The sequence below is a fragment of the Cenococcum geophilum genome (genome assembly GCF_001692895.1).
Source record: "Cenococcum geophilum 1.58 unplaced genomic scaffold K441scaffold_85, whole genome shotgun sequence".
Classification (NCBI taxonomy): domain Eukaryota; kingdom Fungi; phylum Ascomycota; class Dothideomycetes; order Gloniales; family Gloniaceae; genus Cenococcum; species Cenococcum geophilum.
The window spans coordinates 431,281-451,247 of NW_027137643.1; the positions used below are offsets into that span (position 1 = coordinate 431,281).

The window sequence follows — 19,967 nt, forward strand, 5'->3', positions numbered from 1 at the left end:
ATCCCGGCAATCCTCAGGCCTTCTGTTAGCCTTGTTGTGGTCCCATGGCCAGAGACTTCAACACCAAACTATATACGGTATAGAGCCTCTAGATGGGCTTATGAGGCGTGCATATACGAAAAGTGCAAGAAACGGTTACCGACAAGGAGGATCTAACTACTAATAATGCTACAGGGCTTTTCCGACGTCCTTGGCGCTCTGTGCGCATTACATAACCGGGTTACCGCCTTTTCACCCACCTGGCGACGATCCTACCAAACGGACGCCTTCTACCAGGTGGATACACACCCCCGTTTTGGCGCCCACTAGTAGCGCTTAATATAGGGCGCACAGGTATTAAAAAGCTGACCTGGTGGATATCCACCTGGCCGATCTGACCTGGTCAAAAAAAGTTATCAAACAAGCCCTAAGGCAGGTTGACTTTATCCTGTCTTTCATTTCCCTAATTTTTGGACTAAACACCGCCCAAAATAAAGTGTCAAAGCTAATTTATAAATTAGGACAAGGACCAGAAACACCACCAGAGGCACCACCATTCATCCCGACACCACGGCTCAAAAGATGAAGAAGACCGAAAAGAGCGACGTAGATACAAGCGGTCGCGCCGCCATAGCGATGAGACACCCGAGGAGCGAGAATGAAGGAAGCGAAGGAGAGGGAGAAGGACAGGCGAAATAGATCAAGGTCAAGAGATGATGAATACGATAGGCGCAGACACAAATCACGGCGCGAGCAATTCGACTCGGAAGATGACGAGGATCGTATAAGCCGAAGGCGCAAGGGGAAACGCGATGAATCGGTTTCTTCGGCCTCTGGAGATGATAGCGGCTGGGTTGAAAAGGGTATGCCTCCAGGATGACATTTTGGATACAAGGCTGGAAGAAGCTGCGAATGCGGATCCGCAAAGAGATTCTTGGATGCAAGCTCCTTCATTAGATGTGGATTATGTACAGCGTCAGAAAAAGAGAAGTCGACCTACATAAGGGCGACACAGGCGGATCACCAAATGAAGATGCACCAGGCCGAATCGAATCATCATTTGCGCGACATTCAGGATGACGAGCCCGAAGTCGAAGAAGAGCCTGCGCAACGACAAGTCAATTATACATTTGGGGATGCAGGGCCTCAATGGCACATGACAAAGCTTAAGGCAGTATACAAAACCGTCGAAGAAACCGGCCGTTCAGTCGAAGATGTAGTATTGGAGCGTTATGGTGACCTACTCGACTTCGATGATGCGAGAGAGGAGATTGAGGTCGATCGGAGGAAAATGTATGACAAGGACTACGTTGGTAAAGAAAAGACCAGCGGAGAACTATACCAGCAGCGAAAGCTAGTCCGGGGAATTAAGAGACCCTCTAAGGAAGATAAAGAGGTGGATCCACCCCAGGGACGAATTATTCGAGATCCCCGGCCATCAACAAGCACGACAACTCTAGATTAGACGGCATTGAACAAACTTAAGGCACAAATGATGAAGGAAAGTTAAAGGGCGCGGCCAATGCCCCACAGCTTGAGGTGAATCGCAAGGAGCCAGATGTGGTTGTGTTGGGAGCAATAGATAGTTGGATGTTAGCAGGTGACCGGAAAGGTGAGGTCAAAGCCGTCGACACTAAGAGGGGGCGGGAGCGAGGCCTCGTAATAGAGAATGAGGATATGAGCATTGAGGATATGGTTAGGCAAGAGACACACACAAGAGGACATCCCGGTGGGGAAGGCCGGCCTTCTACTCGCAGAACGCATCGCAAAGGACGCAAAGTTTGATGTGAGTCGAGCTTTTGTTTACCATTATACAAAGCATTTACTAAGTTGCGTAGAATGATCTCGATTATATGGACGAAAACGCGACAAATCTCGCAGCTCGAGCTCCTAAATCAGATATCAACCTTCGCAACGCCGCTATTTCAGACTTGCAACGCATGAACCGTATCCTAGACTCCTACCCTCTCTGCCACCACGAAGACAAATCACCTCCTCAACCACCGATCGCGCCGATTGTCTCCCTCGCTACCCGCGTCTTCCTTACCCTCCCTACAGAACCTGAAGTCAGTAAAGGTGGCGCAGTCATCACGCCCATTCAACACCGCACGAATCTACTTGAATGCGATGACGATGAGTGGGAAGAAATCCGGAACTTCATGAAATGTCTCACACGTATGTATCATGATCAAGGCCGCGATGTAGTTTTCTACGAGAATGCAGCGCCACCGCATAGAAAATTGCACGCCGCAATGGTGGCTGTCCCCATCCCTTTCGAGCTAGGGGAAACGACGCCTGCCTTCTTCCGTGAAGCGATTCTCGCAAGTGACGAGGAGTGGACTCAATATAAAAAGCCAATTGATACTCTTAAAGCTTCTAAATCCGGTCTAGGGCGGCAAGCTTTTAGAAAGAGTCTAGCGAAGGAGATACCGTACTTTAATGTTTGGTTCGAGTTGGACGAGGGCACGGGCCATATTGTTGAGGGTTCGAATCAATGGCCTAGAGGGGATTTGTTTGCGCGGGAGATTTTCGGTGGCATGCTCGATGTGGATATTGAAGTTGTCAAGAGGCAAGGGAGGTGGCATATGGGAGACAGAAGGGTGGTTGGATTTAGGAAACGGTGGAGAAAGTTTGGACAAGGATGTTGAGTAATGGATGATGGATTATGCAGGTAACGATTACATTCTTTGGCAAACCTGAAAATAATACAATATATTCCAAGGGATCCCCCTGGAGTTTATCCCTTGTAGAGAAACTGTCTTGGTCATCTTGCGACTAGGATAGAGTGGGTGTAGTTCCCGGTGGACCCACGGTAGCGTGACGACCCTTAAGAATCTTCTTTTAACCTCTTTCACCAAAGTCATTATCTCCCTTCTAAAACCATTGCTGCCAGACTCCGGGAATGAGAGTAAAAAAACCTAACGTGTATTGAAGCTGACCTCTAGTCGCTCACCGAAGGATGTTGGAACCTTACACCCCCACATGACGTGTTCATTCCAAACCCGAAAAATTGCCAACGCAAACGCCAATACCAGTGGACGTTTTCCAATACAACAAACAAGAAACCCTGAAAAGGACGCAGAATTATAGATTCATATCGTACAGCATGTCTCTCGTTGCCCTTATCTCATGCTTTATCACCCAAAACCCTGTCTTAGCGTTGAAACGCTAATTTATTGTTGACATGCTAATGCAAAGCTAAGCCGACATAGATGAAAATCAATTCCGGTTAGATTCCGGATACGTCATACGACGCGATATCCCGACTATTGGGCATTCTTCTACCGGATCATCACCTTTCTCTAGCAATGGCATCGCAGGTTGCGTAGAGGCACGCTCTACTCCTCGTGCTTTTGCCTTGGGAGAGACGCTATCACTACCATCACTAGACCGTCGATGTAAACTGAGAATTTCTGGATAGAAAGGTTCAGCAAGCGCGGTGAGTCTTGGTACCGGTTTACCCTCAGTGGACGAGTCGGATTTTTGGTCTTTAGGCCCTACTAGAATCGACCGCAAAGTTTTTTCGGCTTCCTTCCGCACCTTGTTGGCGTCTGATGTACCGCAGGTCCCCACTCCAACGATTGCTGGAGAATCAATCCGATTTGGTCGGCTTGACTGAGCGGGTTCTGAAGCAGGCATTGACCATATTGAGGCAGCGAACGGGGACAGTACGTTCGCATTTTCGCGCTGTTCGCTGCCAAGTACTTGTCCCCTCATAGCCATAGGCATAGAGGGTCGGTATGGAAAGCCTGGAAGAATAGGTTGCGGCAATAAACCAGGTTCAAAAGGTGAGTAACCTCGTCCCTGCATCGGCGCTTGTGGATGTGAATGGTATATTTTTTCCAGATAATGGTGTGCCACATTTTGCAAAGGGAGAGCACCTGTGGACGACATTTGCGGGATATGACCGACTTCTGACGAATATGCTATCATTCCGCCTTTGAAGTACATGTTTAAGATAGGCTGTTGTAGTGGGATAGACGCTGGCCCTCTAGATGACCGACGAGAGTCATTGAAGTCCGGGTTGAAATGCCTGTGATGCTGCCTTTTCTTTCCATTCTGATCTAATCCGTCCTCAACTTCTCCCTCTCTCTTGTTGCGTTCCTTTTTGGCATTATTTTCTTGCTTTCTCTGTCCTTTTTTCGCCTTCTTCTGTGCCATCCATTGTTTTCTCCTTTCGTTTCGTGGTGCTCGTGCGTCGGAATCAGGCTTAGAGTGTCCCTGGGAGGTTGCGGCAGCATCAACAATGGGCCCGGGGCGATGTGCTAGGTCGTCTTGATAATGTTGACTTTGAATAGTGTCCATGTCGTTATTCTCATGATCATTGGGTAATGTCACATTATCGATAATGCGCGATACCGAAGCCACGGTGTCGGTGATCACCACTTCATCCTGGCCATCATTCACCGTTCCCGCATTTGATTCATCTGTCGAGCGAGGCACCACTCCAATTAAGCCAACTCCGCCTTTTAACATCAATTCAGCGTTCGAGCTCGCATTTTCTGTTTGCGGCGAGTTCATCTTCGGGCTGTTATATCGCTCTATCATAACGTCAGCACCCTGAATACCTCTCAAGATTATTGAATCAGCAGTCTCCAATATATTTGAGCAGGAAAAATAATATATACCGAAATTGGCTGCTTGCCGCTCCCCTAGGGATCCTACTATCATGCCGTCGTCGTCTGGTAACTGTCTGCGAAGCTGCCGGATTTCCTGACGTTGTTTCCACCAAATCCATGTCGCAAATACCATAACGATTATAGGCGAGCATAGCCAGAACTCCAAAAGCAACGCCTTTATTGGGGAGGTTGCAAGCTTCTGAAGTAATGCATCTTTGGCTTGAAAAGGTATGCGTAGGAGCAAACCTGCCTCCAATGGCCAAAGGATCCACACAACTTCACGAAAGAAGCGCAATAAATCCAGCATCTGATATACGTTGTACCCGTGGACGAGGGTTGACAGGCGATTTTGTCGGAACATGAAATCACGCACAATGAGGTCGCGGAAGTTTGTACGGCGGCTTGGTTGGAACACTTCGGTAGTACTTTGCGTTGAACTGGTCAATTACTGGGAATAATTAACGCATGTGATAGAGTGTAAGGAGCTCGCTCCGCCCTCATGCGCGATAGCCTTCGAGTAGGCTGGATGGTTGCCTTAACGATGCACAACAGGAATTTCGATGACTACCCCTCACAAATATGTCGCAAGCTATCAACGAAATTTAATGCTGGCCAGGGGGTGTAGAAGAAGCGCACTTGAATCAAAAAGAAGAGTGTAGGAAGTATGCCTGACGGGGCTTAATTCTCAGGCATTCACAACTAATACGACCGCCGCAAGCACGGTTTGCTTGTGACGATGGGGCGCAGCATGACTATTGCCCAGCCACACATCATATGCAAGAGGATGCAGTATCGCTAAAAGGACTAGAAAACGATGAGTACACGGAGTTTTAGAGCGTAACCAATAACTCTATATTGACTGATTCGCCTAGAATATTGTTTCATAACTACTCTGTAAGCAGCTAAAGACTCCTGATGATAACTTTTACCGTGTAGGAGCAGATTTAACTTTCCGCAATACAGATTTCGATACGAGAACGTATGCGTACATTGAAATACTAACAAGCAAGTTTACCTCGCTCTTCGTATGGCTTAATATTACGTAAATCCAACTTCGTTGGATACTTGCTAATGAATACTAAGACGAAACCTAGATATCTGTTCTGGAGTGATGCATTTCTCAAGGATCGGCAGAGAGCTTTTCGTCGCTTTGAATTCTTCCCTCCTGTGTTCTGCTGCATGCGAGAACCCAGGTAAGGCCACAATTCAGCGCAACGGGCAATAGAACGAGGATTCTTTCCGCCGCTGTTAGCCTAAGCTGATTCCACCATCCTTCAATAAAGGCTAGCGCTAAGCAGAATAATGAGACAACTGCTGCTAGATCCTGAGAACTCCAATATATGCTCATGCATCCGGCAGTGTACCCCGCGGTGGATATGATGAGGCCAAGGAGCAACACTGCCGCATGTGATGATCCAAGCCGCTCAGAAACAAACTTTAACATTGTCAGTTCGCCTATACTCTAGCTGGGTTAAATCTCCCGAGGACAATAAAACGTACATTTTGCCATCTTAAGAGTAGTATATTTTGACTTCGTTCAGCCCGCAGTCCCACGTATGTCCCGCTCATAACTGTGCTGGACCCCCAGAGCCAGCAAATACAGGCTATTTTGTAAATTCGACGATAGGCATGTTGAGAAGTCGTATACTCGCACCGAGATTCTAGGCGATTCGTACGGTCCGGTTTCATGATGACGTTGATAAGAACGTATGAAGTTCTATTATTTGTAAGTAAGGATTCATTCCAACTATAGTACCGAACCTACCTCGCTATTGGTCTCTTATTTCTCTCATCAAATCTCCTTCATCTTATCATACTACACATATAAGCCGAAAGGCATAGGAGTTGTAAAGACTGCATCAAACTCTTATAGCGACAAAGAGGAGGCTGTCAGGGCTGTGTCTCAAGGCTGCAGCTGAGGGGTTGGCTGGGTTGAGGTCAGCGATCAAAGCAAAACTTTCACTAACTTATGACGCTAGGTCATCTGCAACACACCAAACGCAGTTAGGTGGGCGACTGAGTACCTGAAAAATGCGTCTCCGTGTTAAGACCAGACAGATCCGCGATAACAGCTCTGGTCCTCGCACAGGTGGATGACTGCACGTGCACGATGCCAAGCCCACCGCGGTGGGCGACCAGCAGGTGGAAGTCTCTAAAGCTCCTGTCCCTGCGGCCTTTTCTCTTGGCGTTTCGGGTTCACGGTCACCCACGAGACCATGNTTCGGACGGGGAGCTCGGTGTACGATCAAGCCACAGAACTATTCTGCTTCTTCGAGAACAATCCAATCAGGCGCTTCCGTGGTCTTTCGCCGCGCGTTGCGGCAAAATGGAGTGGGCGGAGTACAGAGGACGACCTCCCTCGTACGTCTTGAAACTGGATCAGTGAAGGGAAAGAAATACGCTCCCAGCTCGTAATGTTGATTATGACTTTAGACGGGCGTTGCCGCAGCCTATCGTAGCGCACTCTGACGGCAATTGTTTTATCACAGCCGCGTATGGTTGAAAGAATACCAATACCGTACTGTAAGGAAGGCTCAGCAATTAGGCTAGTGTGCTCATCGCCCAGAGTCCAACCATCGTTTCCAATTGATTTGGGCGAGCCCAAGCTATGCATCATCTTTGGTTTTCTGGTTCTCCGACCTGCCAACGCTGGTCAACTCTCCCTTCTCCCTCCACACTCCATCTCCTCACTCTTACACCTCTTCTCCTTTAATACCCCAAGCACTCTCTAATTACATCCATTCGTTTAGAACATTCTTTTCCCCGGCGTCGCTTGCCCACCTCTTTCTCTCCCGCCTAGAGCAACGTCACCAACCACTGACTATACAAAGATCAGACGAAACGTCCCCAGCTTCCCTTCACCCATAACCACGGCCTTTCGCGTTTAAGCCCCTTCGCATTAATCCCTTACGATCAGGCCTACATCCTTAACCCCAAAGCACCCAAGGGGTAACTGACTGCGGTCTTCTCCCCCGCTACGACACAGGCACATTACCACACATCCGAAAACATCCATACTTAGCTGATCCGCACCCACAATAACACATAACATCATGAAGGCGCTAGAGGTGTCTAAACTAGTGGTCTTCATCTTGAAGCTATTTTCTGGTATCGTCGACCTAGTCTTCGGGTTGATGCTACAGAACCCAGAAACCGCTTTCCAACTCCTCGGCATGCCTTTAGACGTTTTATTTTACGTGTAAGGATCAAGTCTGCACCTGCTCCGAGGCTCTTACGCTTACGCATATTGCCAGTGCCCTAGGTGTCTGGGGTGTTTGCACCCTCTACCTATTCGTTCTCGCATTCTACCACTCGCTGAGCCGGCCAATGTAAGTATACCCCAGCATGCTTCCTAGCTAAATAGCGGACGACTAATCATATGTAGCTATGGGCTTGGGCACATGTGCGCTATTGCCGTTGCGCTATGGTTCTTTGCCCTCCTAGGCTTCCAGCCTAGCATTATCCACGTCTGGGGTCCACTTGCCTCCGCACTCGGTATTGTCCTAAGCGTCGGCCTTCGTGCGGCTTTGAACAGCGCCGATCGTCGCTTCCTGCGCGAGATCATGGACATCGTGTTCGACCGCTCCCCTCGTCTCGACAACTACATCCCACAACAACCTGGCTATGAATTCCACAATTTGGGCCAGAACAACGGACACCACCCACACAATCGCGTTCCGCAACCGTAAACACCTGTTCCACATATAGTGTATGTTATGTACGGTTGCATATAGATGTGGTTACAAAAGTGCGAGCCTTCTCTTTCTTGGTCGGGCCTTGCGTCCTTGTGATACCCCTTTCCGGCGGACGGTTCTGGCGGCACCATCATTAACCAGCACTTCTTCTATTCTGCGGCTCCTTTATTTCTTTATTCCCTTTATCACGAATTCTCGACACGCATGATGCATAATACTTGGCGTTAATTGGAACCCGGGAAAGCGACCTATGACCGTTGCTTTTGCACTGGGTAAGAGGGGGAACGTCCCTAGCGGCCTGGCGAGAGAGCTCATAATGCTTTGGCATTGTTTGTTGTCGTTGCCGTTTCTATCGTTCCTTGAAGGTATTCCATGAAGAAGGTGGAGGGTTGGGAGCATGGAATGGTTGGTATAGGTGTTGCACGGCTTGGCGAAAGTATCATTCACTTTCGTTGCTATGTTGAACGTCTCCCCGCATAACGCCTTCTGCGGGTTATTGCCACCACAGCGGATTGATATCGTGCCGAAGGCTTGATGTTATCCTTAGGGCTGTTGAGCCCTCATTTTCAGGGAAGGTAACCGACACGGTTTGAGCCTTATGAAGCTTTGAGATGAATCCAAAGACTATTCAATCACTGAAATCTTGCCGCCTTAATGTCCATCGTGATTATATCCTATAATGATACTCTCTGGAATACTCTGATGTTCCTTCCAACAGTCTCCCCTAGCCACCTGTCACCCCTAACATTTAGTCGGCTACGACAGCACTCTCTTACTAAAGTAGTTCAGTGCCTCCTTCCCTCCTCCATTCCTTAACCCAACTTAGCCGTACTCCCCCAAATCCAATTCTGTGCCATCAAACAAATACATTCCACAAGCCTATGATCTCGGCAGCCCCTATTGACAACGCACCTCTTAACCCTAACCACTACTACTCGATCTACCCAGATAGGGATCGTCCATTCTATCCGACACCAACCCGTATAAACCCTATCACCTTCCCCTATAGATATACATATGCATCGCTTTTTTTTCTTCTTTTGTGGGTAGCTAAAACCGCTTAACAATACACTTGAGCTTAAACTAAAGTTAGATCCCAAATCAGTGCACCGTGCTAGAAGTAGAGAAGGGGATACTGGTAACGATATCCCGGGAGGTATGGATTATGCTTGAGAGCTAAGGAATGATGGTAGTATAACTTCGCCTTACTATTAGAGAGATCCCTATCCTTTTGCCCTCTATAGTCTATCTACTAGGATTCTAGTAGGAGTTACCTCCTTCTAGAGATCCTGCTGCTATTAGCCATTTTCTAGTAGCTATTTCTATCCTACTTAGGAATAGAAAAAGCGCCTCTCTTTCTTTCTTTGTGCAGAAAAGCTTCTCTAAGGAGAGAGAAGAGCTTAGCTGTCTTTATATTTCTCTTCTATCTTCCTAATATAGCCTGCATTTTAGTAAGAGGTGCTTAGGAGTTTATACAGATCTATAATCCCTAAAGCATCTGCCTTCTTCGTCCTTCCCTATTATCTTAGAGAAGGATTTAAAGAAGCCCTTTCCTAGTTTTAGTTAAAAGAAAGCTAATTATAGCCTTTTAGGATATTTATCCTTAGGGGCTTTAAGAGAAAATGAGTAGTTTCCTTTATAGAGTCTAGGATAGTGTCTTTCTTTACTTTTATTCTATTGTTAATTATTCTTCCACTATTCTAGTATCTTTTTTCTTACTCGCCTTTCTAGATAGACTAGAGAAGTATAAAGATATTATTTTTTCTTCTAAAAAGGCCCCTTTTAGCTGGTTTATCTGCTATTTTATTTCTATGGATTTTTAGGTAGCTAGGAACCTAATAGGAGTTAATAAAGATATTCCTACTAGCTAGATAGGAACAACCTTACGTAATTTTAAAGACTAGTTCTTGCCCTCCTATATAAGAATTAAGCTATAATCTCTTAATAGCCGCCTATCTGTCTATAAAGATATAAACCTGTTTCTCTTTTAGTCTTTATTATTTTAGGTGTTCTAGGGCCCTATAGACTATATAAAGTTCTGCGTCCATAATTTCCATATAGGGTCCTAGATTCCAATTTGTTGCGCATTTAATCCTATTTCTTTTCTATTTTGCATATAGCTGCTGCATTAGATTTGCTATTTTTAGAGCTATCTATATAGTATATATTTACTAAGTCTTATTCTAAAGACTCCCTGCGCGCCTTCTATAAGCGGGTTATCTGCATCTGTAGTTGCATAATAGTATTAGTTAGTGTATGGGTTTCAAAATACTCTAAAATGTATACACAGACGGCTTTAAGTTACCCTAGCTTACCCTAGACCACTTTCAACATTACGGGAGTCGGTCATTCTTGTACGCCCAAAATATCATGTGCGCCTCTACTATCCCCTCTTTGTCGAGAGCCCCAGAACCAGTACTCCCAGTAATGAATGAATGTATATTCATACCACTTATCATATTCATATCATTAAGGCCTCCAGATATTCATTATCGCAATAATATCGCCACATTGACTTGATAAGCAATATCACCAGGCTTGGCAAGGTGTTTAGGGAGGCGATCGTCCTCGGAGTCCTCCCAAATCGTCACCCCTCTTCTGCCTCTCGAACCAATAATTGTCGAAACTACTGTCGAAGTTAATAAAAAGAGATTCTGAAGTAGGGGAAGCCATAGGGCTTGATTGTAGGTGGCAGATTGGGGGGTGTGTCTAGGAAGGATGGCGTATTCACAATCCTTTGCGAACACCGTACTACCCCTTTATAACACCACCAACTACCACCAACGCTCTAAATCATATATATATACTCATAAGCTTATGAATATTCATTCATTGATAAGATTTAATATCGTATCCATATCACTTCATAACGATAAGCATATCGCGATGAATGAATAAGGTTATCGTTGGGAGTACTGGCCCAGAACTCGGCTAAGCTCTGACTTAATCACCTTCTTCACACCAATCATGCTGCCCAAACCGGTAAGTTGATTGAGCTGATCAACATGATCGCAGATTAACCCATGTAAGGTACGAGCGCCGGCGGCAAGGCCATCATTAGGGGCTACAAAAGCACCAAATGCTATTGCGACAGGCTTTTGGTAGTGGGAAGTTATGAAGCTTGAAGTGGCCAAAGCAAAAATTGTTGGAATGTTGTATTCCAAATACAACCTCACAGGTGTTAGGCAGCAGTGCTAGAAGCCCGACCTTGGAAGGCAATTATTGTGTAACATCAGCCGGCCTTGATAATGCTCGCTCCAGCCAATCAGCCTTCATGGCCCGTCCAAATATTAAAGTGGTGCGTGGCGGGACTGTTTTCGGGTAGTAGATTATTCATATTTATCTTCAATCTCATCTATCTCTCTGCCACCGCCATCCAGTCGATCCGCGCGGCTAGTCGTTTTAAAACATGGTAGCATCAAATCTGTTATATTGAGCCAGGTTTGGAGGGCACCAGGGCGTTCAGGAGGGGTGTTGTGGGTAATGCGATTCAGTGAATATCTGCAGAGGTATTAGCGAGTTTCAAAAAGCGTAGGGTATTGCAAGAAAGGAGCATGAGGGTGATGCTGGGGTGTAACTTAGTGATTGTAGTAACGGGACATTTAATAAGTCTTCTCGTGTTACTATTGAGGCGATTGGGGGGTATAAATTGTATTTATCGGTTTCCAAATCTGCAGAGGCCCAGCCAAATATGAGAACTTAGGGCTCCACTTGGAGCTCTCTAGAGCTAGTCTGGTAGGCTCGTTATCTAAATTTAGAGTATTATAACTAGAATGAACCTCGATGGGCTCAAAAACCTCGCTAGCGCGAGCTAGACACTGCCTCACCTTTTCCCTCAATTAACAAGAGACGCCTAGCCTGTCCACTACCCTCAGCTCCCTGATCAACTATTCCCCTTCATTTCAGCGGTGATACAGTACATCCGATAAATAAAACTCACTACTCGACCCAGAGCTTGATCTTTCACCTCCGGGTCCAGCGTTAGGCGCTCCAAAAACATGAATCAATTATCGAGAGGATTTTCGACCTTTACTAGACTCAACACCGCAAATGAGCGTCCTCGAATCTGATCTAGAATTCATGGATATATTGCACACTAACATCGTCAACGTGGTTGCCTTGTGGTGGCTGATGTTGAGGCGGGAGATTGCTACATCGGCAACGAAAGACTCGATGTGGCAAAGGGCATGGTGGCATACGGTGAAGGCCCCAGGAACACTGGCTATTGAAAATGTGAGTGAGTTGGAACAGTGGATCGTGATCTATTTGTCGATGCCGAGAAATAAGACGGAGAAGATTCGGGATCAGATTAGATCAAATGATAATCGGTTTATGGGACAGGAGACGCCGCGAAAAGTAACGTTGCTGAGAGGTCTGAATGAAAGAGCGATCCATACTGCAGCACCGTTACATCTGACGAATTGGAAGACAGCAGCGTCGAGAATACCAAAGCCGACCGGGCGGCCAATATAAGAGGGCTCTCGAACCCTTGTTAATTATGAGAGGCCGTAGTACAAATATGTGATACAAGAAAGCGATTGCAACACTAGTCTTGTTTGCTTCCCTGAGAAGGTGGCATGAAGAGAGTCTCCTTGGATGTAGTTTCGCTAGAGTCTTGCGTGCTGACGACATGGAATGAGAAATCTAGTTCTCCAACAAGATTCTTCACGGTGCTACATAGACCACCGTTAGTACGGTTTGAATTTAAGGTATAGAGAGCGTGCAATCAACTTACATCAAGAGTTTTTCAAGATCGCCAATGATGCAGCGCGTTGATATTTGCATAACAGCAAAAGCCGCGTACCCCGGCTCAGCAATGTGGCGAACACTCAAGATATCATGATCAAGAGCCTCGAGTTTGCGGGAAAGTTGATACGGCTGAGAGGTAGTGAGATATGGTGGAAGTGGCTGGCCGCTAGTGATACTGGCGGATAGCAAAGCAAGCATCGATGTGATTTCATGAGATGTGATGTTGACTGAGCCCATAAGCCTCCTGAAACCGTTAAACCACTCAGTTTCAGAGTTATCGCCGTCAGAGACCGCTAGATCGGTAAAGGTGCGGGAGGCGTACTCGGCAAGGGACATATAGTTGACGATACTGTTCTGTTTAGCATTTTACTAGTATTACAAAATATTCACTTCATAGCAAGACTTACTTAGAGACGCATTGAATTATAGTATCGTACTGCTCTTTGGGAAATTTGCCGCCGATTGGCACTTCCCATTTCACAAAGGCTGAATAAGTTCTCAGCCCGTCTAGTAAGAGCATTTGTTTTGCATATACTTTATTGCGAGCCTTTTCCAGTTTCCTCCCTGGGCTAGTCTTCAGCTCCATGTCACCCTCGTCGCCACGAATGCGAGCACGAACAGTTTCATGGACGACCGAATAGAAGTTTGCCGTCAAATACAGGGATGCGCCAAGAGTTTGCCGCAGAACTGAGTGTTCGGAAATCGGAAATGGGAAAAAGGTCCAAATGAAGGCAACGGCCAACCCTCCTACGACAGTTGCAAGCCTGTATGGTGCCAGGAGGTATATCGGATAGAATGGCTGGCCATTTGATGATGCTGCGGCCTGGCCTATCTTACGGACTTCGAGTTCATACCCGATAATGAGGGTGACAGTGACCACACTAATTAGTCCAATAACAAGAAACCTGGGTTGCTTGATGGGTACGTAGAAGCCAATGGTGACGAAGACCCAAAGGAAAACAAGAACCCCCGCCGTTTTGCCATCTGGTATGTACCACACTAAGAAGGCGATAATCATAGCAATAGTAGTGCCGACAATCCGAAGCAAGAAGCCGAATGCACTCTGTCCTGCGGTCGGATTCATGCTAATCGCAATCATAATCATAGCCCAGACCAATCGTTGCTCCACAAAAAATTTCGCTGTATCGCGAAGGTAGGCCACAATGGCAATTGACATAGTTGCACAGGCAACTCGAAAACCGAATGCTGATTCAGGGGACCGAAGGAATCTGGGGAAAACTCGAATGTAGTCTCCAATGCGCTGCCAGAAATTTTGGGGAGGTAGATGTTCCGGATCTTTTCTGGACTGGTATGCTGATCCTAGTGCGATAATTGTATTGCTCCCATCAATGTCAGCAATAGTGGCGCTGTCGTCGTGCGTTGCATCTTCAACCTTGAATGTGTTTGCGATCCACTTCCTCAGTCTCCTGTTTCCAGGGACAATGAGACGCGACTTCGACATCTTTCCATCGGCAACCTGCTTGTCTGCAAAACGGACAAATTTAAGTATAGCACGGCTGGTAGAATAGAGCAAGAACTCCATAAAAAGGAGGAGATAAAGCTGCCGCTGGTTTCGTTGATGGACCCTAGGTGGCTCCTGTTTAATTTCTAGCGATTCATCATACGAGGCTGTAGCAGGGTGCTGGAAGAAGTCCGGAGCTAATCTGATGCCCTTACGCTCACACCATAGCCTGAGGGTCATCTCTCTGCCTTGATAGAATTCCTCGCTTTGCTTGTCGAGGTGGTCGGCAAATCCTTTATCTCCTGGCTGTGCTGCATTGCCTTTCGCTTCCACGTCGTCCGATTCGCCACCAGAAGAGCCCGCGTTTTTCTTGGGTGGTTTGACAAACTGCAATGTCAACAGAACGTGTTCCAATCCTTGATCCATGACTTCAATGATTTTGGAGAGAGGCTCGTGGACTGCTGTCATGATCTCATTCCATTCGTGGACAACTTTCTTCCGCAATTCTTCGGATTCAGCGTCGTGATCCGTGTTCCAGTTGTTTAATTCTGCGAATCGACCAAAGATGTCAATTATAGATGAGAGGCCAAGTATCGGAATCATGATGCCTCGTAGAAGTTTTACCATTTCTGCCAGATCATCTGGACTAAGTTTTCCAAAAGCAACCTCGCGCTTCGCGAAAGGGAGGTCGCCATGTAATTTACCATGAAGTTCAGTAATTGCGGCCATCACTTTCTTTACAGCCTCGACTTCTGGCCTGCTCTTAGCGTTGGTTGACTTCTTACTTCTTGCATCTTTCTCGGTTGGCTCAAAGGCACAGCCGAACATATCGGTAGTCTCCAGGCTTTGGATGTAAGCCTTGTGCGCCTGAAGTGCGCCACGCAGTGCCCCCAAGAACCCGGTGATCTCTCTGAAAACAACCATTCTTGAAGTCATTGGTATTATGAATAATGATACACCTGTGGAAATGCCGAGTCCAGTGAGGAAGGCTTCCAGCATGCGTTTTGCGAATGCTATCCCTTGGGACATTTCGGTGAATTGAGGACCGTAGGTGGCCACAACATTAACGAAAATGGCGTAAATGATTGTAGGAAGTGTAAACTGGGGAAACTTCGCCCTCATAGAATTGACCAAGTAGATCTGGAAGAATAACCATATGGCACATACAACTGATTGTGAAGAGTTATAGCGAACTAAAGGAGCACCCGGTACTGTGGTATGATTTCGAGCTTGGAGTGAGGACCAAATCATGAGCAGAGCAACAGCAGTGCCGACGCAGGTGCTTATCACGTTGAACAACATAGTTTGGATGAACTTTGCTCGAGGCATTATGCAGAACCCGAGGATTGAGATAATAGCAACGAGGTACCCAAGGGTTGAATAGGTATCCGCCACCGAATCTGCTTGGTATCTGCATATTATGAGCGCGGGTTTTGGGAGGGTAGAATTGTGGGAGGCTATTACATTGATAGAGAAATGGTTGGCGGGATAGCAGCTCTAGGAATATAAATTAGCCCATGCATCCACTGAAATCGATCGGTAAATTGTACTTCATCATAATCAAGACGGTGCCTAAGTCTAATCCTAATCTGTTCCATAGCTCTCGTGCCTTGGGCGTCGGCTTAGTTTTGTCGGCAGGCTTAGATTCTTGGCCTTTTCCTTCCTCGCTCGATTTCGAGACCTTCGAAGCAGAGGAAGGCATTGGGTCCGGGCTTTGGTTGGAATTGACTCTAGAAGCCATTGTAAGGAAGAGTAAAGAGTGCGCTGGGAACGCGTCTGTTGACGGGCTGTTAAACAATTATGGACCCTGGTAGTGGGGCACTGAGGCACAGGTCGGGAAGACGAAGGACCCAAAGAAGGAAAGGATTCGTTTGTCAAGGGTCCGAAGCCGTCATTCGTGCATCCAAGTTTTAGTAGGCGGCTGACTGAAGTCCGCCCGAAATCAGTAAGCGCCTGCATGNAAAGAAGTCGAGAATAGACCGCTGCTGCAGGATGACGTGGAGGTGCTCCATCGCCTTCTCGGAAGGTGTTGCGACCACTTAGAACGTTTCAGCCACCATCATCACCTCAGGGGACGAGTCGGGGGTTGTAGGATTCAAAAAGGTAGTGTCAACAACGACCGTCTATCTTTGTCTTGAACGCCATTGCACTATTCTGGGCAAGGATCAGGGAACATGTCTACGCCGCACGGAGAGCATTTTGTAATTTCTCGCTGTTAACATAGCCTCCCTATATCACAATCCTCTCCAAGCTATACTTCGGCACCCTCTTACTTATCATCATACCCATCTCTCGCGCACTCCTCTTCTTTATCTCTCCACCGATTCCTACTTTCTTATGCTCGATCCCCATTAATTCGCTGACCCCCAGTGGCAACATACTTTGCTCCACCGTCTGTGCAAAATCCTTCGTTTGCCAGCTATGAACCAATTCTGGCTTGCCTTGCGCTCGCATTTTTCTGTTGTCGGGTTTTTGCTTTCCTTCAGTGCTCCTCCGTGAGTATCGTAGAAAATCGCTTAACAAGCCTTTCATAAAGCCTGCCTCCCAGATGCCTTCCAGCGCCGCCGAAGTTTCGAGAAGTAGTGAATGGAGGACGTCTTCCGTAGAGTCAACAGAATCCACATTGTTTGCCACTGTGAGCCAACCTGCCGTGCCAACAGCATCGAGTGCACAGCTCAACAATGATGCGATGATGACAATGGCACGATCTGAGGGATCACCAGCACTGGCGTCAGGTGTCGAACGGCCTGAGTCGAAGAAGTAGCGCGATGCCCAGCCGCCATCTTTAAGCTCCAATCGCAAGAGATGAATGAGGAAGATGATTTCGTGATGGTTGAGAGAAGCACGTAACGTTGAGGTGATTAGGGGCGCTGGGAAGGAGTGCAATCGGGTAAGAGCAGGACGTAGAGTTTGGCTACGAATGATGAGGCCATCATGCAGAGTCGAGAGGGCGAGATCGAGGTCTTGAGACGCAGCCTCAATTTCGGATTCAATGTGCTCTACATTCTCATCATCGGTGGGTGGTGTACCGTTGGTGAGCTGCATAGTGGTCTTTGGCTGCGGACTGTTGTCGAGACTTCGAATGAGAAGCTTGATAGCTTGAGCAATTTCGGAAACAGGAAAAAAGCTGCTTTGATTTAGAACGGCGTGTAGAATCCGCATTTCCGGATCAAAATTGACAATAGCAGTGACTATGTCTCCGTTCGATACAGACATTGTTTGGTTGACATTATGAGAAGAGGTGTCCCGCAAGGCGCGCTCGATCAGGGCATTTGTCACGTAGCCTGTGAGTAGCAGCCACTGAAATACATTAGGTGGAAAGAATATAATGGCGATTGACGATTTTTCACCCCCAACACTATCGATGGTTCGGGCCCCACTCGCAGATTCAGCCCAAGTGAAAATTTTGCTCAGCGCATACAAAGCTTTGTGCCTATGAGAAAGACGGATAGAATCGGACACGACTTCAGGAAGCTGCCACTCTGGCAAAGGGATCTCATCATACGACTCCTCAGCGATTTCACCGTCCCCATTTTCTAGTGTCGTTTTTATCTCTTCTTTGCCAAACCCGTTCGTAAGTTCTTCTCCTTCGGAGCCATTCACAAGCTTGTGCGGGGTCATGCTGGGAGTCTTTTGAGAGCGTTTGCGCTCTTTTATGTCCTTCGCGTCCAGTGAGACACCTATCTCTACTGCGAATAGCTTCTCAAAATTGAGAACGTCATTGTTTTTTATGTATTTATCCAGATGTACAGTTTGCTCTGACCATTTTTGATCTACCTCATAGATCGGATTAATGATAGATCGAGAGATGGGCATTGGTAATGAGCCATCGCCCTTTTGTTCGGGGTTGACTCTCTTTGATCGAATACCCTTCCCAATGGAGTCAATAAGAAGGCTTTCTTTTGCATTGCCGCTTCTGCGAAGCCGTGTATTGACTCTAATTTGAATTCCAACTAGTTCGTGGTTAGACAGGCCTACTGCAAGACCGATGTCGGAGAAGAACGTCAACATATCCAAGTGCTTAAAAGAAGATTCTGATTTCTCTGCTGAAGATGAATATTTTCGTTTCTTGGACTCAGGCGATGTGCTTGTATCAGACATGTGAGGGACCATGGACTGAATAGAATTGTATTTCGTGTCGAAAAGTCCACAGGAGGTTGTCGATATGCCGAAAATAAGTGTAGGCGAGATACGGACGAACGACTGAAGATGGCCCTTCGACGGCTTTAGTTCTGATGATATCCGAGGGACTGTGCCAGAGAGATCATAAGAAATAATGGCGCCGCCTAGCAATTGATGCAGGGTGCCAGAGATTGCATGAAGCGAATACAAGGATTTCAAATGCGACTGAGGGATATCTCGGGTGGGCTGAGGTAGAGCCCAAGTCAGCAGGTGCTGGATATGGGGACGATGATGGGTGATAATATCTGAAGATCTCGGTAGAAGAGAGAAAATATGTAGGTCTCGAGCATCCTTCGCCGCCAGTTTGGGCTGTCTAGGCTGAGCAATAATGCACAGTATTGGTGTAGCCTCTAATAAATCTGATTTCCTTTCTGTTGGGGGGTCCAGAGTTGCTACCACGTCTTCTCGACCCTTCAGCAGCCCTCGTCGAACAGCGCTGCCATTTGTAAGAGATGCATATTCGATGAAAAATCCCTTACTGTCCTGGGCCGCCTTTCGTGAAGAAGTAAGGATTGGGAGATCAGCAGTCCACCGTGCCGTCGTTAGATCTGCGGAGATGCAATTTATTTCCCCATCCTCCAGTATGGCAACGACATCATGAGAGGTTTTATCGCTATCGCGAGCGCCATTTAATGGAATGATATCAATTGACACAATTTTGCTTGTTTTCTTCGGCACAACGAAGGAGTACTTCTCGGGGCTGTGTGTAGAATTCTTCTGGACTTCCTCGGCGAAACAGACAACCTGGGGCTTGACTCCAGATGTGGATTGCACAATGGAAGCATAAGTGAAGCGCTGCGCTGGTCGAGTTTTTGATCCTTTGCGATATACGGAACAAGGTGGTGTAGTAAAGTACGTCTGAGGCGGTAGTGCGTAGGAAGCTACAAGTTCGGGTGCTTGGATCTATAGGGCCCTTTTAGTAGAATTTAAAAAAAAGGTTAATGTTTCCTTACGCTGTATATGCTGATGCCCTCTCCATCAGTACCGACAGCAATTTCTGATCGCTTTCTTTTTTTCGAACCACTCAAACTGTAAACTGCGGCAGCAAGTGTGCGGCCGTTGGTAGAGTCGATGGGCCGTTGTAGTGAAGCCAAGGTGTGCGGGGTCTCAATCTCCCTGTTAGACGACATCGCGTTTACCAGTCCGTTCCACGAAAATCCTTCGGCCGTCTGCGAAGGTCGTCGAAGCAGGGAAACCTCTCACAGAGCTTAGGTGTAGAGTGTGGTGCATCAAACTGCGACCTTCAAAAAAGGTCGATGGCTTGACGAGGCGGTGTGAAAC

The 19,967-nt window shown here is 47.0% G+C and overlaps 8 protein-coding genes across 8 annotated transcripts; 4 read left to right on the forward strand and 4 right to left on the reverse strand.

Annotated features, from left to right (window-relative positions):
- Window positions 1-637: 637 nt before the first annotated feature.
- On the forward strand, window positions 638-2,627 carry K441DRAFT_691161 (uncharacterized protein; the record flags this gene model as incomplete). The annotated part of the gene is made up of 5 exons (XM_067652457.1): window positions 638-684; window positions 715-832; window positions 875-1,375; window positions 1,513-1,758; window positions 1,818-2,627. 5 exons carry the CDS (start codon window positions 638-640, stop codon window positions 2,625-2,627), a joined length of 1,722 nt encoding a protein of 573 aa, XP_067497023.1.
- Window positions 2,628-2,990: 363 nt separating this feature from the next.
- Window positions 2,991-4,654, reverse strand: K441DRAFT_670735 (uncharacterized protein). Its single transcript, XM_067650320.1, has 2 exons — window positions 3,183-4,654; window positions 2,991-3,083 (listed from the first exon to the last, which is right to left on the reverse strand). Exon 1 carries the CDS (start codon window positions 4,498-4,500, stop codon window positions 3,199-3,201), a length of 1,302 nt encoding a protein of 433 aa, XP_067497024.1. The 5' UTR covers window positions 4,501-4,654; the 3' UTR covers window positions 2,991-3,083; window positions 3,183-3,198.
- A 922-nt stretch (window positions 4,655-5,576) lies between these two features.
- On the reverse strand, window positions 5,577-6,280 carry K441DRAFT_670737 (uncharacterized protein). The gene is made up of 2 exons (XM_067650321.1): window positions 5,693-6,280; window positions 5,577-5,603 (listed from the first exon to the last, which is right to left on the reverse strand). The coding sequence occupies exon 1, from the start codon at window positions 6,040-6,042 to the stop codon at window positions 5,719-5,721; it is 324 nt and encodes a 107-aa protein (XP_067497025.1). The 5' UTR covers window positions 6,043-6,280; the 3' UTR covers window positions 5,577-5,603; window positions 5,693-5,718.
- Window positions 6,281-6,577: 297 nt separating this feature from the next.
- On the forward strand, window positions 6,578-7,450 carry K441DRAFT_670738 (uncharacterized protein). The gene is made up of 2 exons (XM_067650322.1): window positions 6,578-7,121; window positions 7,430-7,450. Exon 1 carries the CDS (start codon window positions 6,709-6,711, stop codon window positions 6,982-6,984), a length of 276 nt encoding a protein of 91 aa, XP_067497026.1. The 5' UTR covers window positions 6,578-6,708; the 3' UTR covers window positions 6,985-7,121; window positions 7,430-7,450.
- A 201-nt stretch (window positions 7,451-7,651) lies between these two features.
- Window positions 7,652-8,287, forward strand: K441DRAFT_682598 (uncharacterized protein; the record flags this gene model as incomplete). Its single annotated transcript, XM_067651597.1, has 3 exons — window positions 7,652-7,797; window positions 7,853-7,927; window positions 7,984-8,287. 3 exons carry the CDS (start codon window positions 7,652-7,654, stop codon window positions 8,285-8,287), a joined length of 525 nt encoding a protein of 174 aa, XP_067497027.1.
- Window positions 8,288-12,064: 3,777 nt separating this feature from the next.
- Window positions 12,065-12,802, forward strand: K441DRAFT_355158 (uncharacterized protein). Its single transcript, XM_067641337.1, has one exon. The coding sequence runs from the start codon at window positions 12,344-12,346 to the stop codon at window positions 12,764-12,766; it is 423 nt and encodes a 140-aa protein (XP_067497028.1). The 5' UTR covers window positions 12,065-12,343; the 3' UTR covers window positions 12,767-12,802.
- Window positions 12,803-12,839: 37 nt separating this feature from the next.
- On the reverse strand, window positions 12,840-16,206 carry K441DRAFT_593922 (uncharacterized protein; the record flags this gene model as incomplete). Its single annotated transcript, XM_067644932.1, has 5 exons — window positions 12,840-12,966; window positions 13,029-13,391; window positions 13,450-15,915; window positions 15,969-16,001; window positions 16,055-16,206. 5 exons carry the CDS (start codon window positions 16,204-16,206, stop codon window positions 12,840-12,842), a joined length of 3,141 nt encoding a protein of 1,046 aa, XP_067497029.1.
- Window positions 16,207-16,585: 379 nt separating this feature from the next.
- K441DRAFT_701243 (uncharacterized protein) lies at window positions 16,586-19,921 on the reverse strand. The gene is made up of 2 exons (XM_067653319.1): window positions 19,640-19,921; window positions 16,586-19,589 (listed from the first exon to the last, which is right to left on the reverse strand). The coding sequence occupies exons 1-2, from the start codon at window positions 19,814-19,816 to the stop codon at window positions 16,734-16,736; spliced, it is 3,033 nt and encodes a 1,010-aa protein (XP_067497030.1). The 5' UTR covers window positions 19,817-19,921; the 3' UTR covers window positions 16,586-16,733.
- Window positions 19,922-19,967: the final 46 nt, after the last annotated feature.

Excerpts from the sequence above, each read along its gene's own strand:
- K441DRAFT_670735 (XM_067650320.1), bottom strand. The coding sequence starts at position 4,500 with ATGAACTCGCCGCAAACAGAAAATGCGAGCTCGAACGCTGAATTGATG.
- K441DRAFT_670737 (XM_067650321.1), bottom strand. The coding sequence starts at position 6,042 with ATGTTAAAGTTTGTTTCTGAGCGGCTTGGATCATCACATGCGGCAGTG.
- K441DRAFT_355158 (XM_067641337.1), top strand. The coding sequence starts at position 12,344 with ATGAGCGTCCTCGAATCTGATCTAGAATTCATGGATATATTGCACACT.
- K441DRAFT_701243 (XM_067653319.1), bottom strand. The coding sequence starts at position 19,816 with ATGTCGTCTAACAGGGAGATTGAGACCCCGCACACCTTGGCTTCACTA. Across the intron at positions 19,590-19,639 it reads AGGGCATCAGCATATACAGC|ATCCAAGCACCCGAACTTGT; the intron begins GTAAGGAAACAT and ends AGGGCCCTATAG.